A 19264-nucleotide genomic window follows, 5' to 3' on the forward strand; every position below is an offset into this window, starting at 1 on the left:
TGGGTGCACAATGGGAGGGGGAAACAATGCAAGATGGAAATGTTGCTGTTGCTATACCTCCATAACAGTGGATTCTCAAACCGTGGGGCACAAACAGAGGTTACTGCAGGCCCTTCTTTTGGTGTATTAGTTGTATGTGTGCCTTTTATCATTTTTGATCATATCAACTTTTAGGATCCACCCTGGTGCAGCATCTTAGGGACTGACTAACCCTGTGTGTCAACCTGGAAGAGCCATACCTTTTCAAGGACACACCTGCCTCTGTTATGGCCAGTAATTCGTCAGTTTCGCTTTTAGGAATGTTCACGTGACTTGGAATTAAGTGACACCCCTTTTGTATTTGTTAGGCCTCATTTTGTAGTACACTCAGTGACTTTTGTGAGCTTTGGTTTTGTTGGTGTAGGTTTTGTTTTCACTTGTAGCCTTTTGTGTTCGGCTTTTTACTCCACTTTGTTTGAAATTATCTTTTACATTCCTTTTATTAAAGGGACTAGATGCAAGTTGGTCATTTTTATACTCACTACTACCACCTCAGGTCATACGTGTAACTGCAGCTTCTATATTAAGCTCATGCATGACGGCACTTCCGACCCGAAGTAACAACTTTTTTGAGTGACAGTGCAGGATTTTAGAGGCAGTTGTGGTGAACAGGTCTGGGCTCATTCTACACATTAGGACATGGCTGGAACATGTAGGAAGAGGAAAATACACAATTTTAACATTTTTAAACTCTGGGGAGTATCCCTTTAAGTTACAATGTTATTTTTCCTTTTAGCATCTTGATGTTTGTTTGTTTGTATACTTTATTATCCCCGTAGGGAAATTTGTCCTCTGCATTTTACCCATCCTTCGATGCCACTGGGGCGACCCGTAAGGAGCAGTGCCGCGCCCGGGGACCCACCTCCATGATGTGGAGCCAGGCTGGTGGTCAGAATCACCTGGCTGGAGGATTCACCTTTTGCACATGTTTTTAGTAGTAGGGGAAACCAGAGTAGACACAGGGAGAGCATGCAAACTCCTCACAGAAAGGCCCCGTCCTGCTGGGAATCGAACCCGGGACCTGTAACACCTAGCTGAGCCGGGGGGCTCGTCCGCGATCAATCAAAACTTTATTTATAAAACGCTTTTCATACAGTGCATCACGAAGTGCATTACATTTAAAATGACATTAAAAACATTCTTATCATCTCTGTTTGCTCTGTCAGCTGGACTAAAACTAAGACTATATCCACACGAAGACAAAACGCTTCTATTTTCAGAAACTTTGTTTGGAAGCACGAAGCCAGCTCAGTAAATGTGAGCGTCCACATGGGTCGATTCAGGTCTGTGAAAACGGCGCAATTCATCTTCCAGGCCCGCGTGAGGCGCTGTAAACGTTTGTGGAATGTAAACAGTAAAAATTAAACTGATTCAAGGATTTACGATCTACAGAAGAGATGAAGAGGAGAGTTTATTCTTCAGATGTAACGGGACTAAAGCAGAAAAACCTGTCAGTGACTTTTACTGTCAGTCCAAAAACACAGACTGACTCGGCCGGGTTTTTCTACTTGTCACCTGTTGTTTGCTGACTGCAGTGGAGCAAAGAGGAGCGGAGTAAAACCAGCATACATCCATGAGTAAAACTATCATAAGATCAGTAGATTATAGATAACAGACACCACTCTGGCGCGACGTTGTAACAAATGAGCCACGTAAACGGCGTTTTGAGATCTTTCCACTCTGGGAGTTAGTTTGGAAAGTGTTCGTTTACAGACCCCCAAAACACGTATGGACGATACACTGGATTGAGAACTGCATTTCGTCCTCAGCTTGACATCGTGTGGACGGGGCCATAAATAACCCTGCCTCTTTTGTTTTAAGGATTTGAGCTTTGTCTTTAGGGATGAGTGGACTGATCAATATATCTTGAAAAAACTACTTTCTCACCCCCTTGACATTCATTTTGAGCAGGTGAACAGCATTTCTGACTGAGTTACGAAGCATTTTACTGTAACACACATTGGTAGCAAATTAATATAGGGATTGTAGTCCTTGTATAATTTGACATTGGGTTGAAACAAAAAGGGCATCACCCATCCGGGGCGACGGTGGCGCAGATGGTAGAGCAGGTCGTCTCATGATCGGAAGATCAGGGGTTCGATTCCCACCTCCTGAAAGTGTACACTGTCGTTGTGTCCTTGGGCAAGACACTTCACCCACATTGCCCCCAGTGTCTGCGTACATTGGTGTATGAATGAGAGTATGAATGGGTGAGTGGATCCTTGCTGTAAAGCGCTTTGAGTGCCTAATGTAGGTGGAAAAGCGCTATATAAGTTGAGACCATTTACCATCCATAGGCTCTACTAAGTGGCCTAAACGGAGCATTGATCTTGGTTAAACCAGTTCTAAACCTGTCTAATAAACTAAACCCCACATGCACCACACAACATGTCACCGAGCACAAGCCACAGTCACATCTGCAGGGGTTGGACATTCATTCCTCTTCTGACAAATTACCAGCAACTCCGTGCAATTGCGACTATTTCCCCGCTCTTTGTCTCTCTACAGACGTCAGAGCTATTTCACCGCCCTGCCTCTCCACATCGCTAATCCCAGGCAACGCGACCACCTGATGCCATTTAGACACACATCTCCCTCGGTGTCCTCTTCTCTCGCACACCTCACCCGCCACGCCGCTGTCACATTTACACATTGTTGAGCCCGCTGTGTTGCGTAGGGCGTGCGTCAGCGGCTGCGCGCGGCGCTGAAGGACGGGTGATTTGCGATAAGAGCTCGGACTCTGACCACATTTTTGTCAGCTTTTTGACAGACGGGGCTAAATGAATCATAGCAGGAGGCAGACTCCACTGATGGGGAGGTTTGATGGGAGAAAATATGAAAAAGGCATCATAATAACAACAGGTTTTTAAAGCTGCTTTTATCATGACGAGTATGAACAAACTATGTAACATTAAAGCCACAATTCAGAACTTTGATATTTTGGATCCTGGTCAAAAGCATCTATGTACTGTGGTATGCAAAGGTATGGGCACCCCTTTAACTTTTCGACATTTGGCCATGCTATGGACCATAAACATAAATATATTTAGCTGATATTTTAAGTGAAAGACACACACTTAGTGACACACAATCGTGAAGTGAAATTTAATTCATACATGATTTAGGTTTCTTTTAATAAATAAAAAGCTGAAAAGTGGGATGTGCAAAAGTATAGGCACCCTTTCCTTTTAGTGCAGCCGATTTCCTTCAGAAGTTGCCTGATGATTTGTGAATGATCACATGTTCACCCAATGACTAAATAGAGTCTACCTGTGTTTAATCTAATGTGAGTTCAAATACAGCTGCTCTGTGATGGTCTCAGGTCTGTGAAGAGACTATTGGGGAGCAGAAGCATCATGAAGTCCAAGACCACACCAGACAGGTCCGGGATAAAGTTACTGAGAAGTATAAAGCGTTAGGTTATAAAAAGATTTCCAAAGCTTTGAACATCTCTCAAAGTACAGCTAAATACACCATCCAGGAATGGAAAGAGTCTGGCATCACTGCAAACCCACCAAGACCTGGCCGTCCTCCCAAACTTATTGACCGAACAAGGACAGCACTGACCAGAGCTGTTACCAAGAAGCCTATGATGACCCTGGATGAACTGCAGAGAGCTACAGCTCAGGTGGGGGAAACTGTACACGCAACAACTATAAGTCGTACACTGAACAAATCTGGCCTAATGGCAGAGTGGCTGGAACAAGCCATTTTTGGAAGAAAACCATAGGAAGTCCTGTTTTCTGTTTGCCAGAAGCCACATGGTGCTTCTGGCAAACAGAAACGGGACTTCTTATGGTTTTCTTTCAATAATGCCACTCCCTTTAAAGACTGGAACATGAGTAAAGGCTATCATTGTCATTTAGCAAGTCTGTTTTTATTGAATCTACATCATTTCATAAATGCTCCCTCATAAAGAATAGAGTTGTATTCATGTTGGAGTATTGCGTCTGTCTCCCTCTCAAAGGTCCGCTTCATGTGCTGATGTCATGTGGTCCCTGTCGCTACATTCTATGTCCTGATGTTTATAAACTTACTAAAACAGTTTGATTCCTGAATATGCCATTGTTTACAGTCAGCTGTTTTCCTTACATGCAGATCTGTCAAGTTATAAAAGTTAAATATCGAAGTGATGTTCAAAAGTAAATGAAAATGTGCAGTATAGTAAATCAAGGTGCATGGTAGGATTCACGTAGGAATTAATGACATAAAAGCAAATTTTGAGAAAGTTCTGTATAATCGAAATGGGTTTAATCCACTTTCTTTTCTTATACAGATAACGGTTTTGCTCAACAGGTGATTAAAAGCATCTTGACCCAAGTAAACGATGTAATATATGTTAGAGGATAACATTAAATCGCTATTTATCATACTGGGTCAGGCTGTACAGTCGTACTATCTCATAGCCTTGACTGTGGTGCTCAGGCGCCCACTCTGAGCCACTGAATGTTTGCTTGCTTATCAGTATGACGCCCTGAGAGGGTTTTTATCCCTTTTCTGTGGAAGCATAGAGGGACTTGAATGGTAGGACTAGCTCAATGTCTCGAGTTCATGTCTCCGGGTCCCGCACCGATGGTAAATAAACATCTCCTGTATAAGACATCCAGACTGCTGCCTGTTCTTCATCCATCCTCTAACACTATAACCACTACTTGGCGCTTGTTTAGAACCTTCTCCAGGTCTTTGAATTGGAATTCAAACCCTTTTTTCATGCTGTGAAATGTCACTCCCGACTCAAATAATCAGATTCAATTACAAGTATATTCATCAGCTTGTCTCTCTCCTTTATTTTATCAAAATACATGAACGAAATACAACAAAGGACTACATTAAAGAAGACATCGAAACAGGCAGCAATAACAGGGGTCAACAACTGGACACAAACCCGTCCCGTCCCGCTCCCACCCCCAGTGCAGAGAGATGAGACACGCCTCAAAAACATGTCCCACGTTTAGGCACTTAAAGTCCCCGCCGAACCATCTTTGGTCATAGTCGCACGGCTTTAAACTTAGACTGAGGTGGACTGAACCGGGGAGCCCTGGTTCCCGTGAGTGAAGGAGGACATTGTTCACGCTGGAGGGAAAACCGGCCAATAGGAAAGGTTTCCATCATTCATCATTATTAAACAAAGTAAAAGCTATATTTATACGTTTTTATGATGGAATGAAAAATAGACTGATCAATACAAAGGAGGAGACGTCCTTTTGTTCAGTTTTTGCCATAGCTCTCAGCCCTAGATGAAGTTACTTTAAAAATATTTTCTTCAATGGAAACTCTCGTACGACTGAGGCACAATCTGACGAAAAGCCTCAGCTAAGTCGAGTGCGGAGCTGTCCGTGGTGCTGAAGGCCAAATCCACACATTTAATAGAATATCTTTAAAATTGTACAGACTTCGGTGCTGTCGTCTCATTTATTGCAGCATGTTCTGTTCGTATTAGATTTTTTTGTGTGAAGAATTTCTTGATTAATGTCAAATATTTCATTTATCAAAGTTTCTGCATCATCCAACTGCTCTGTCGGAAAATCTCAGATCTGCCTTCATAGATTGTTATCTTCCTCATTGTGGTTCTGTTCAATCAAATAATTCAAAATTCCTACTTATTGTAGTATTGGGCTGTACGAAAAAGTAATTGAATATGTCACTACATATATTATTATAACACTTTATAATAACTACACCTTATTTAGCCTTAAAAAAGCTGTAGCACTTTATTATTTATGAACACTTACTAACTACTTAACTACAACAGTTAAAATGAATAGTTCCTCACATACCTCAAATATTCATTAACTTTGGTCACTCTTAACTAATGAATCGTTCATTAGACCTACAAATTTCTTCTTCTGAAACACTGAAGAGGCACAGCCCAGTGGAGGCATCACAAGAGACGCTATAGGAAACAAAAAAGGGACAAACGAGGAGGTATCCGGGAGAGACCAGCAGCTAAGCCACACATGCCTTCTATCCCTACTATTGGTTTGACTAATGGATGTTCACTGGGGAATAAAACAGATTAACTGCTAAGCTCTTCCCAGAAGATGGTGAAAGACTGTTGTGGAGCGGAGGGAGCTGTGCAGGAGGAAAAGGAAGGAGAAGGTGATGGGGCTGACCAATGCAGGACACAGGAGACAGTTCCTATTAACAGCGTTACACTTTCACAAGTCGTAGCTAGAAATAAAATGTACGGATTAGAAAAATGATCATTAATATCAGTCACTGGGTCCATGATCTCTCTGTACAACGCCAAACATTTCTTCAAAGACAAAATCATTTTTCCTCTATATAACAGTACAGGCCTTTAGAATGCGGCGATGTCACCTGCAACCCAGCAATTGGCCAAATATGTATGAAAATAAATAAAGTCTCTCCACTTTTTCCTCCAGCGTGAACAAAGCCTTTGAAATCGCCGGACGATGAACTAAAACACTTCTTTGACAGATTGGTGTTTTGAGATGACCCAAAGATGGTTATTTTTCCACCTCCATTGAGTAAACATCGGCGATAAATAAACACTAGATCGTATACAGTACTTCACAGAAAGGACTCCACGAAGGAAAGGAATCAAGCACTACGACGTCCTAACACGAGGAACCTGAAAAACAATGCTTTTTTTTTTTTTTTTTTTTTTTTTTGTCTTTTTCTCCACACAACTCACTGTGACCAATGCACTTCACCATACAGCTGCAAAGGCATTGTTGTCGTTGGCGTTTACCACATAGTATCACACGTTCACCACTGAGTATAATCTTGGAAATTCTTGCAAAAATAGATACCTTTATTTAGTTAAAATCCTTTGCTCGGACTTCTGTATCTTGTCTAAATAAATAGTAAGCTACTCATGCATTGTTGGACTTCGTGTGCATATATCTGTGTGTCTCTGCATGTGTGGATGTTCTGTACACACCCTCCATATACTCCAAAATACGATTCTCTAGTAAATAACAAAGATACATTGAACTGTTTAGGAGCATAGTAGTAACACAGTATTTGGCAGTGAGAGAACAGTCCTATGATCCATGCACGAAATATCAAACACAGGCGGAAAAAAAAGTCCACGTTTCGGAACAAACCCATTTAGGAACGACACGGTTAAGAACATGGAAAGGTTCACGAGATTCAAAGACCTGCCGATGTGTGCGTCTATGTACAGTCTGGACACGGGGCCGCTCCTGGCGTCGAGGGGGGGGGGGGGGGGTTTGCAAGGACGAGGGGTTTCGATTGGCACGTTTTGCACACTGAAGGTTTTCGAGTGGAAGTTAACAGAATTTAGGCTTTGTTTGTATTGATATTGTCTAAGTGAAGAACAGGGAGTGAGATGGAAGTGACTGGGCTGGTCAGGATTTCAAATCAAGTGGGAATGACACAGTGAGCACAAGCTTTCACTTCAAGCTGACAGCATGCTTACAGTCAATAGTGTTGCGTTTTGTATATAGTTTGAGAAGAACAGGTCTGGTGATGGAGTAAGGGCTTTAAAATGTTTGCGTTGCCTCTGTGACGCTAAAAAAAATCCATCAAATGCAAATGGGAGCACTTTAGCAGCATAGAAGAGGAAAATTGCGTGCATAAACAAATAGATTTTGCAGGTTTAGTCCCATGGCCGCTGGCTGCTCTGCTTTTTGGCCGCCATTGCTGTTGTACCTCATATCGCCGCTAGTCTCCCATTGAAATGCATTGGACTTTAAACACGTGAAAAACAACTTCAGAACCTGGTCACTAGTTTTCTTAAACTTTCTACAGCTAGATATTCCTCCTGTGGCAACACTGGGTTAGCTACAATTAAGGGGACCAGGCCAGACCAGGGTTGGACTGTTAGCACTGGAGCAGCGCGAACTACACGTCACGCAAGGGGCAAGTCTACAGTGAAGATCCCGCCCTTATGCCCTTTTTAGGAACATGCTTCGTCAGAGCTGGGGAGGGGGAGTCTGTAAATCCCCCATGATTTATGATTTAGTCCCTTAAAAGTAGGTATGCTGAACTGACAACAAGCCCATCTTTGTGGTCAAATAATCCCACCACGTTCAATATCTGTGGTAGAAAAATAAATCACGTCTGTTCATTTATGTTGATAGAGAAGACACTAAACTTCGTGTCAGTTTTTTGAAAGGTAAGTTCTCCCTTACATCCCGGCCTGGCCTCCGCTTTAGACTCTTTATAATGTTGTGATGTCACTTGAACACAGCCTAAAACTAGTAGCGGCCCTGTGTCTATGGGGGTGTGTGTGCTTGTGTGTTTGTGAGTCGGCGAGTGTCAGCAGCGCAGTTGGTTTCCCAGGGAGACCAAAGGCCGATGACTCATGCAGTGCATACGGCATTTTCTGGAATTTTAACAATATCGGAAGAATTATTATTTTCCCACAATGCCCACATAATTACATATAATCATGTCAGATCCTTACAGAGTTTACTGAGAAACCCTCTCAATACCGACACTAGAGGTCTACTATAGACCAACAGTTTATCCCTGGATTAGAAGCTATTCTCCAGATTGTGAGTTTACTGGCTCAGCTGCCTGCTGGCTGAATCCGCCCTACACCAGTCCTGTCTGTGGGTGGAGGTGTAAAGGGTAGGGCTGGTACAGCAGGGCCGAGCCTCCCTGTGGGATGTAGTAGCTGCAGTAGCTGGGCTCCTGGATGTAGGGGGCGCTGTGCTCTGCGATGTACGGTGCGGGCTGGTAGAAGCAGGTCACGTGGTCCGTGTTGGGGATAATGTTCTGCTCGCCCAGCACCTTGAGGGCCAGGACCGTGATCATGTTGAGGGTCTGGCGCCTCTCGTGTCCCATCAGACACACCGTGCTGTCGTCCACCACGCGCCGCAGCGTCATCAGATACTGGTACTTGCTCCGCTCCTCGCCGATGAAATGGTTCTTCAAGTAGGACAGGATCTTCCTCTGCTGCTCCTGCACGTCGGGGAAGTCTATGAAAAAGCGCGAGCACATGTATCGCTCCAGCGTCTTTATCTGCGTCTCGCTGGCCGGGCGATAATCCCTCACCAACAGGTTGCTGTATTTCAAAAGCCCGCCTCCCCGGATCTCCTCTGGATTTCTCGTCGCTATTAGTCTGTAGCGTAGGTGGTCCATGGCGGCTTCGAAATCCCCGTACATGCTCTCAGCCAGCACCTCTACATCCGGGGCGCACCCAATTGGATTCTGAGAGGGTTCGGGCATGAAATCTCTGATGGGATTTTTGCTCTCTTGCGTCACGTCGGGCGCCGCGTCAGCGCTCGGGGCGGCGGACTCCCCTGGGTCCATAGACTGAGGCAGTGCATTGGAGGCGGTGTTGGGAATGGTGATGGGGAAAGACACAGGTTTGGAGCCCTGAGGCAAAGCGGAGATATAATCGGCTTCCTTTCCAGCCGCCGTATCTAAAAGGGGAACTCCTACTTGCTGAGTGGCAGGCTCTTTCAAGTGCTGCTCGCTACCGTCTGTGTCGAGAATCAAAGGCATGTCCGCCCCTGCCGATACCTGAGCTACCAAGTCCGCCTGGTCCACCGGGGGAGTGAGACAGAGCAAGGGCGGGCTTAGGCATAGAGGCGGGGGGCTAAGGCTGAGCATGGGCGGCGTGAGGTACGGGGGAGAGCTCAGGCAGGACGAGGTAGGGCTGAAGTTCAGAGGAGCGGAGCTGAAACTCGTCGAGGGGCTGACCGTGCTCACGCAGTGGGACGGCGGGGTCAGACAGGGCGGCGGGCTGAGGCTAGGGGGCGACGGGGTGAAGCACGGGGCGGAGAAGCTGAGGATCGGGGGGGCGAGGCAGGACACGGGAGGGGTGGCGCACTGATCCACGTCAATTTTGATTTCCTGAAGCGTCGCGGCGTCGCTGAGCACAGTTTCTGAGGTATTTTCAATGGACGTTTGGACGTCATCTTGAGTGGGCAATTCAGGAGGGTCTGATTGTATCGCAGCTGAGGCAGTTTCTGTAGGAGTAATGGCGGTGGGTTCGATTTGTTGGTCAATAGGTGGGGCTGGTGTTTCTGGGGGGGCTTCTTCGCTTTCTTCTAAGGGCGTAGTTTCCAGTAAATCAGCAGCAGATGAGGTAAGGTCTGAGCTCGGTTCTGCGCTTGCGGAAGTTGCGGGATTGTCAGTTTTGTCTAAATCTAGCATATTTTCATCGGACTTCAGGGCTTCTTCTGGGTCAGGACTGGGACAAGGGGAGGGGTCCAAAGATGGAGTTGTCGGGGCGGTTTCGTTTTGCTGCGCGGGGGTCGGGGAAACCTTCCGGCACATCCTCCGGGGCGGTTTGGGAGAGGAGTGTTTGAGCACCACCATGTAGGACAGTCTTTCCGACGCTTTGGAGGTCTTTTTGTCGATGAGGAGAAGGCCGGGCGGTGCGGGTAGCGTATCCTGAGTTTTTTCTGATCTCTCAGTTGAGAGCGCGTGGGGAATCTCCAGCGTATCCGTTGAGTCGTGAGCTTGAAAGGCGCAGGGACTTGTCGTGTCTTTGAGTTGCTCGTCTGAAGCTAAACTCTCTTCATTATTCGTTTCATTCTCCCGGCTGTCATCTCGCTCCTCCGTTCGCACTTTTTCTCCTGTCTCACTTTCCACCGCGCTCTTCTCATCTGTTGCCGCCGTGTCTGCCTCCGGTTTTGCATTCGAGGATATGCCTGCCTCTGTTGTAGCAGAAGTGGCTTTTTCATCTTCTTTTCGCTCCTGCTCAGAACACTCTCCTTCATCCGAGTGTCCATTACCGGGTGATTCTTGAGCCAGGTCGCTCCCACTTTTATCTGAGCTTTCTGGCAGCTCAAATTGTCCCTTCTGCTCGATAATCTCTTCCTCTTTTGAGTGCTTAGATGGCTCTTTCTGGACACACAGTTCCTGCTTTGAACACAGTGCCTCCCTGTCATCGCACGGACAAATTTGGACAGAGTGTTCTGCCATTTCCTGGCATTCAGTCGCGTCTAAAACCGCGCTTTTAGTTTCCTCTGTTTCAACCCACTGCTCGGAAATCTGATTTGAAGATTTCTCGAGGTCGGGGATGACATTTTCACCGTGCTGAGTGATCTCTTTCAACTCAACAGGTGTTTTTCTACCACACTTCTCCTTCTTTTGAAACTTCGAGTCTTTCGTTTTTTGCAAAGAAAGGTCAGTCTGCGATTCCTTTTCTTGCACGTTGTCGGTCTGCTGAGCTTGGCCAGGCTTCTCCATTTCCGCTTGTTTTCTCGGAGAAGAGTCGGCCTGCTTGTTCTGATTATCCCCCGGATGCTCTTTGACGTGAACGTCTTTGCTTTTTCTCCGCAGATCCTGCGCCATGTAGGACTCGAGAAGCCGGTCCAGGATGATCTGAAAAGAGTCCACGCTGAACTCGAACTGCCGCCTCAATGAGCTGACGAACTTGAGCTCCAGGTTTTTGCCGCTGTTGTTGGAGAGCGAGATGAGGCTCCAGCGATCGTGCTCGTTGAAAACTTTGACCATTTTTTGCACGTAGGCCTCTTTCATTGTCGCGCTGCTGATCCTCTCCTTGTTGACCCCGGTGGGCAGACAGTCCAGCAAGCAGCCCAGCACGGCCTCCTTTATCACCTAAACAAAAAGAAAACAGAGCCATTAATAGCCATTAATATAACAGCGAAGAAGCGCCTTATTTCTCCATTTAAATATTTAAATGACAGGGATGTGGCAATGTGTTTATGTTTATAGTTAGTTATATAAAAGGCAAAAGTTCCAAATTGATATCTCCTTTTGTTTCCCTATCTGTAATTGACCCACACTCCCACTGCAAAATTATTTATTTCACTAAATTACTACTTCGACCTCCACTGATTGGAACAATTCTAGTATTGTAGGGATTGTAATTACTTTTTTATTAAGAGAGGAAAAATCAATAGCCAAACACCGCCTTGAGAGCGGACTCTGAAAAGTGCAGCATATATTGAGGCTAAAGCTACAGTAAGAAATCTTATGGCCCTGTGTAAAATGTCCAATCGATGGGAGTGTTTTAGGGGGACTATAATACCAAGTTTTCAGTTTTTATATTGCTGTATGAAATGTAAGTTGTTAACTATAAAAAAAAGGCCCATTAACTTGACATTAAACTTGAAACTTCAGTTGTTTTATCGTGTGCTAGCTTAATAAAAATAATAATTAAAAAAAAAGGTTATCATCTTTTAAAGGTTTTGTATTCATGACCAAGTAAGATGCAGAAAGGGTTTTGTAGAAAATTGGCAAACATTACATACATATTTTTTTGTAATAGGGACAGTGCATATTAGTAAACAATACTGTAAATATGCCACATTTAGCCAAAGGGCTATTTTCCATCTGTAGTCCCTGGACAGATGTTAATGTGTCATTCTAAATAAAGTAAAATCACAGTTACAAACATGGCACAATTCAATATAATGCACTGCTGCCATGGACATAGAGACCGATCGGAGGTTGTTGATATATAGAGAGAATAATAAAGGTCCCAAAACTGACCCTTGAGGCACACCGGTGGAGATGGGGAGGACCGAGGATTGACAGCTTTGTAATTTGGTCAGTAAGATGTTTTCCTTAAGTCGAGGAAGACTGCACCAATTCCTCCCTTGTCCAACAACCCTCTGATGTTTTCAGTGAAGAAACAGGTGGAAATGGACTCTACTGAGCTGACCAACCTCAAAGTCAAAATCTCCGGTTTCGGGAGGAGTAAAACTTCATTTTCTCATTGACTTATATAATATTATCATAAGATAAATACATACATAAACCCATAGAGTTTAAAATAATGAAGGGAACTAATCAGATATGTGTTGAAGTTTAAACCATGCAACTTTACAAAAACATTTTCAAAAATATACCCAGACAGATTTTCCTGCTTTGACATTTTTGTGATGTTTATTATTTAACTTTCTGATTGGACATTGGCACAGTACGTGACATTAGAAGAGGCACGTATACCATAGCTGTCGCCGTGGAACCATACTGTACATATTGCTGGGTTGCAGGTGACATCACAGCATTCTAAAGGCCAATACTATTGTATGGAGGAAAAATTATTTTGTTTTTAAGGAAATTTTTGGTCTTGTACAGAGAGATGATGGACCCAGTGATTGATATTAATGATCATTTTTGTAATTCATACATTTTCTTTTGAGCTATGACTTGTGAAAGTGTAATGCTGTTAATAGGAAAAACTGGCTCCTGCCCCCCGCTGGGTCCGATGACATCATCACATTCTAGAACCTGCAACCCAGCAATAGGCCAAGAGCGGGTATATCAGTTATGTTTACCTTAAGAGTACAAGAAGTTCTTTGTTGATGTCAAACTAAGTAATAATTCGAGGAATATCAAAACCTCATCTCAAATAAATACTACAGTTTAGACTACAAAGTTCACTGTTACATTCCCCTGTGTCCCGTTTACCTGAAACTCCTCCTGACTGGGCAGCTCCACCCCGAAGATGATGTCCAGGTCTTTGTAGCTGGTGCCGTTGTCCCTCACCAGGACGTGGCTGGCCGTGGACCCGTTCAGCCGCACGTCCCTCACCTGGATGCCCTGCCTCTGCAGCCGGGCCCTCACGGCGATGATGATGTCCCGCGGACGCAGCTCCAGAGTGGGGAAGTTCCCGCGGCCATGGATCGGGACCACGTCGGACAGCACCTGATGCAGCACCTCCACCTGCTCAGCGTTCAGGCAGTGGAAACGCTGGCTGGATTTGGCTTCAGACATACTGCCCTGGAGGAGACACGGGGGAAGGGAATGTTAATAAGCAGCTCATTGTTTTTTGCTTTATTTTATTGCTCTGATTTAATTGCTCTTTTGGATGAAATGAAGCCAATGAACTGAAAGAAGAGTAATTGGATTTATTCCTTTTATAATTTAAATGCAGCACTTTGGACACTGCTTGTGCTACATTAACATTATTAATACAAAGGTAATACGATTATAATGTGAAGTCATTTATCTCTGTCTGCTTTCCTGTTGGAGTCATGGACACTTGAGCGGATCGATGTAACTTTGGGCATGAGGAAAGGCACTCCTTAGGCCAGTGGTTCTCAAGTGGTACGGCTTTGGGACCCACCATTACCCTCGGATGACAAACCGCAACCCAAATAAAAATGTAATTTGTCATATATCGTTTAAAATATTGTAGTAGATATGCCTTTAAGACTGAAATTATGATCAAAACAACCCAATAACATTAATTTAAACAGACTCTGTTAGTGTTTCCATGCAGTTTCAGATGGAAAATATTGAAAAAAATGTTCCCTGGAAGAGGCTGATGACCCACTGAAATTGTTGCCGTGACCCACCTATTGAGAATCACTGCCTCAGGCCAGCGGTTAACAACATGTTGTTCGGGTCCGGCTCAGGAGACACCAGAGTTTAGAGGCGGTCCCCCAGAGATTGGTCTGGGCAGAGGTTCAGGTCAAATCATTTGTGCAAATTAAAGTGTGGTGGTTTTGGAATGGAGGCTTGATCTTGTCTCTGGTACATGTTGTCTTCGGAGAGGGAACGTTGGAGTGCCACTTATCCCAAGGTTGTCTAAACCAATCAGCCTGAAGAGATCCCGTGAGGACATGCAGACTCCACCCAACGAGTCCGACAGTGAGATTGAAGATAAGCGATAGAACGCTCTGTGCACCTTGTCCAAGTTAGAGAAGTAACAACCACAAAACATCATGTTAACAATTAAGATTTCATTGCCACCTCCTCATCGTAGTTTTGGAGGCTTTCTGACAGCAAGCCCCAACATCTAAAGTAGAATTTATGTGTGGATTTATGTTAGGATGAGATGAACATGTCTTCAATCCAAATTCCATGCTAATTTATAATGAACATTTACTTTGCAGCTGCTGAATAGTTCAAATTCCTCGCCACCCAGGTCTACAACATCTTTTTCTGTAACTTTTTCATAACTAGCAACAAGTGTCTCCCTGCTCTCGTCATCTCCCTCCCTCCCTCCCTCCCTCACTGTCTGCTGTCGGGAGTCACAGCTTGGCTCACAGCTTGGCCACAATGCTAATGTGGCTGCTGTGTTGACAGGCTGACACATGGAGGCATCCACACAGAACTGCCCCGCATAAACAATCCGACCGTCGACAAACGCGACGCCGACAAATGAGCAGCGTGATGAGCTACATGTACTCACTTTCAGCTCCGGCAGTGATTTATAGATTAAACACCGAAGAGTGGTTTCATTTGCCTCGGTCAGTCTCGGGGAAAACAAACTTTTGTCTTGTCAAAAGATTAAAGCAAAGTTATACGTAGTTATAATTTGCCTTGGAGCTCAGGGAAGAGGTCTTGGACTTGGAACTTGATGAATGAATGATTTGTAAATAATCTCTTAATGATGGTGTTGAAGGCACTGGACCCATTTTCTTTATTTCTAAACCCTAACAAAGTGCGTCCAATAAAAGTACACTGCCTGACAAACAAAAAACAAACAAATCAACTGTTCTGATCTGGGGTTTCCTCAGTTGGTCGGGTCGGGTCTAGGTTCAGCAACAGGTGCCCAAAGAATGAGATCAGTTGACGACCTGAGCATCCCGAATGACCAGGTTATTTCATCAATGGATTTCTTCTTCCCTGATGGCACGGGCACGTTCCAAGATGACAATGCCAGGATTCACCGAGCTCACATTGTGAAAGAGCGGTTCGGGGATCATGAGACATCGTTTTCACACATGCATTGGCCACAGAGTCCAGATCTTAACCCCATTGGCAATCTTTGGGATGTGTTGGAGAAGGCTTTGCACTGTGGTCACACTCTCCCATCATCAATACAAGATCTTTTTTGTTGGTCAGGCAGTTTAGTTCCTGATTCCTCCACGCCTTGGCCTGTTTTGTCCACAAATCTCTGCAAACTGAATACAAAGCACGGAACTAAAGCGGACTGACTCCATCCTTCAAGAGAAAAGGATGGGTATAGAGCCCCAGAGTTCTTGTGACGAGGACTCGAAAGCCTGATGACTTGAGCATGAAAAAAGCGGTGACTTCGCTTCAAAATTGCTCTTTGCGATGACAGACCGTTTGTAGTGGTCATAACATTGCATGCATGCGTACGAAGAAACAGCACTAGTATATTCCGTGTTCTGGGATATTACAGTTTCCATCTCTGCACATCGATTCTTTCCACTGGAGGGTCAACATACTGTAATATCTCAGCCAATATTGCAATGATGCTGATAAATGAGCTTGATCTTAAATGAAAACGTGCATCCCTCATTGTGCTATTTCGAAAGAGTGAAATGGTCCAGGCATAATCCGGTGGAAAATGCATTGGGAGTTATGTTAACTTGCGGTAAAAAATCAGTGGATTTCTACGCACATACCACAGATACAAGCAGGGAGCTCATTATGCTTGTGAATGGAGAAAATGCAAACATAGCAAAATACTGCATCAATGGACCGTGTGTGTGTGGTTTTTTTTTTAGGTTTTGTTTATCGATTGTTTCCGGCAGTGTGGCAGGGGTTAAGCTGAGTGAGTCATCAGCGGCAGACAGCATTAATCACACCAACATCACACTAATTATACACTAAACATGAATCTTTTCTCTCTCTCCCCCCCCTTTTTTTCCCCCCCAGATGTGCGTCCGCAACACACGGCGCAAAACATCGACTCCCTCGCACTAATAACCGGGGGCTCTCGCAGGCGCAGACGTGCCTTTTGTTCCGACACCTCCGTGCGCACAAAGCCACAAAGTACCACAATTTAATCATGACCAATTACTTTCACTTCCAATGTGCGATCCCTTTTGGCAAGCCGCACGCCGAGCTTTTCCCAAGAGCGTGGCAGCCGCGGAAAAAGTCAACACATTTTTCGATAAGCATTTGTCTAATCAAGTGAGGCAGAACTCGGTGTTATTCGAGATTGTTTGTGCACAAAAGGGGGGGGGGGGAGCGCTCCGCAAAGTGCAGCGCCGCCGTGATTCGGAGGAAAGCGTTATTAGCCATTGTTAGGCTTAATCAATAGTTGTCACTCCGGGGCTAAAAGTGAATGCCAGTGATTGCTATGATTGCCAATAGCGGGCGCGTAAACATTCACGGTCCTAATGAGCAGTAATGGGATTCTTTCTGTGGGCTTTCTGTCAAACGTTGGAGTGGTTTTGTCCCCAGCAACCACAGACCAGGTCAAATAGATCTTTACCTTCTATTGTGTGCGGTGATTAAAATTAAGAATTGATTTGGAAGTTCGACACTCTTCCCAGTGATCGGTTTATCTGAGTTTGGGAGCTGTGCAGCTTGTGGTTGTAGCTTAGATTGTGCTGGGTGGTATTCTTTGGATTATTTATGACGCTTTTACCTGCATAAACAAACAACACACTTTGAAAACATCCCGAACAATAAACACAAGGAGGCAAAGATCACCAGGAAACTCTCCTTCTTATGTCTTTAAACAACAAAAAAGGATCCGTCCCTTCCACATGCTGATGACCTGGATCCCACATGACTTTTTAAAACATCTAAGCATCAACTTACGACAAAAAATAAAAAAAATCAAGCTTACCAGCAAACATGAAAGCGTTCAAATCTCCCCCCAAACGAGCATCTAAAAGCTTTCCGTGTCTTCCAGATGTTGACAGGGATCACAATAAAGCCCCGATGCCTCTGCAGGATCGTTTCCCAGTCTCCCCCAGAGCTCTGAGCCTCTCTCCACTCAACCCCCCCCACTACACCCTCCCTCCCCTTTCGCACATTTCTGCAAACTTGCAGCCGGAGTGACTCATCCAGGCGTATCGGCTCAGCTCGCACATAATCTATGGCCACTGAAAACCCCAACAAATCCCACTGTGTCACACATAACGCGCCGGACGGGGGGAGGCAGAGGCACGGCGCGCTGGACGGAGGGACATGCAGATCTCTGTGTTGGTGTATGTGAACACTGACATCCAAAGGGGGCTCACTGATTTCTTGTCACTTCTTATCAAACACTTCTATCCGCAGTAGAACGGGCATATGCTACAAAAAGTTCCACACAACACCTGAGCTGATATATTCTGGGAGTTTTTTTTTTAATGTACTGGTAAAGAAGGGCTGTTCAAGTCGTCATCTGCACTGCACAAACACTGACATTACAAGTAGCCTTTGTGGTAAAAGAGAAACGTCCACTCCCATAAAAAACAACTCTGTCATGTTCAGCAAAGCACTTTAAATTACTTTGAACAAATTGTGCCCCACAAATCTCCCTTAAAATGTGTAACAGAGTTGTAGTAGCTTCTTGAATGGTTTCGATGTAGTGTCACAGACTGTATGAATCACAATTTGTAACCAGGCAGGGGGGCAGTTTAAGTGTTTAGATGACAGAGAGGCATACGATAACGAGGTATACACTGAAAAATGGAAGGACTACCTGGAATACATTAAAACAACCAGTAATGGAGTAACTGTATCATAACGTGCACGTCAACGCTTCTCAAACAGGGACAATAGACAAACTCTGGGAGGATATCTCGCCCTGTGACTATATCAGAACTCAATAGAATTAAATAAAGGGGCATTGATAGGAAGTGAGTTTTTTTTTTTTTTTTTACAAAGATCATTCATGCAGCTACTCTGGTTCAGCTAGTGAAGTGGGGGCTCTTACCTGTTGCTGTGGCATCGGAAGGAGCGCGTGCCCCTAAACGGTCTGCGGACCCAACTACCGCGCGTGTCCACAAATCCTGACTCGCAGAGTGCCTTCTCCTTCTCCGTCCTCCTCCTCTTCGTGGGTTTGTTTGTTTCCCGAAGTCGTCCCTACCCACTTCGATGATGCGATGCTCGGCCGTTCCTTATAAGGCATACGAGGGCTGGCCGTCCAGATCATCCGGGCGCTGTCCGGGAGACGCGTGGTGCTGAAATGAAGACCGAGAAACAGTCCCCGCGCTCTTGTTTTCTCTCCTTGAGCCGCCCCGGAGCGTAACGCAGTTTCCATAGCGACCTGCCGTCATTCATTTATGACCGGGGAGTGTGTGTGTGTGACAGTGCGCGCGCAGCGGGAGACGCGGCCACCACAGCAACACCGCGAGGCGAGGAGGGCTCGAGCCGGGAGTCCTGCAGCATGGTGGCGTCGCTGCCAGGGGGAAGGATGGGGGGCGTTAACAGGTGTCAGGGGGTAATTCCGTTTGGCAGTGACGGTTACAGATTAAAGCAGGTGCGAGATTTACTGCGTGAGGGTTTTATGAGAGCGCGCGGTGCAATTAAGTTTGGACACATGGCCATTGGGGTGGGGACGACATCTAAGTGTTGGTGCTTTTGGTTGATTAGGTAGGTAGGTAGGTAGGTAGGTAGATAGATAGATAGATAGATAGATAGATAGATAGATAGATAGATAGAT

General features: G+C 45.1%; 1 protein-coding gene across 2 annotated transcripts; it reads right to left on the reverse strand.

The window, feature by feature from the left end:
- Window positions 1-8031: 8031 nt before the first annotated feature.
- On the reverse strand, window positions 8032-18954 carry tent5d (terminal nucleotidyltransferase 5D). 2 transcript variants are annotated; one of them, XM_079556186.1, is made up of 3 exons: window positions 18536-18954; window positions 13372-13683; window positions 8032-11550 (listed from the first exon to the last, which is right to left on the reverse strand). In XM_079556186.1, the coding sequence occupies exons 1-3, from the start codon at window positions 18548-18550 to the stop codon at window positions 8569-8571; spliced, it is 3309 nt and encodes a 1102-aa protein (XP_079412312.1). In that variant the 5' UTR covers window positions 18551-18954; the 3' UTR covers window positions 8032-8568. The 2 variants fall into 2 exon arrangements, with proteins under 2 accessions (XP_079412312.1, XP_079412313.1); XM_079556187.1 differs by lacking the exon at window positions 18536-18954 and adding an exon at window positions 17459-17593.
- Between the last annotated feature and the right edge of the window lie 310 nt (window positions 18955-19264).

This window comes from Gobius niger, assembly GCF_951799975.1.
Source record: "Gobius niger genome assembly, chromosome: 5".
NCBI lineage: Eukaryota > Metazoa > Chordata > Actinopteri > Gobiiformes > Gobiidae > Gobius > Gobius niger.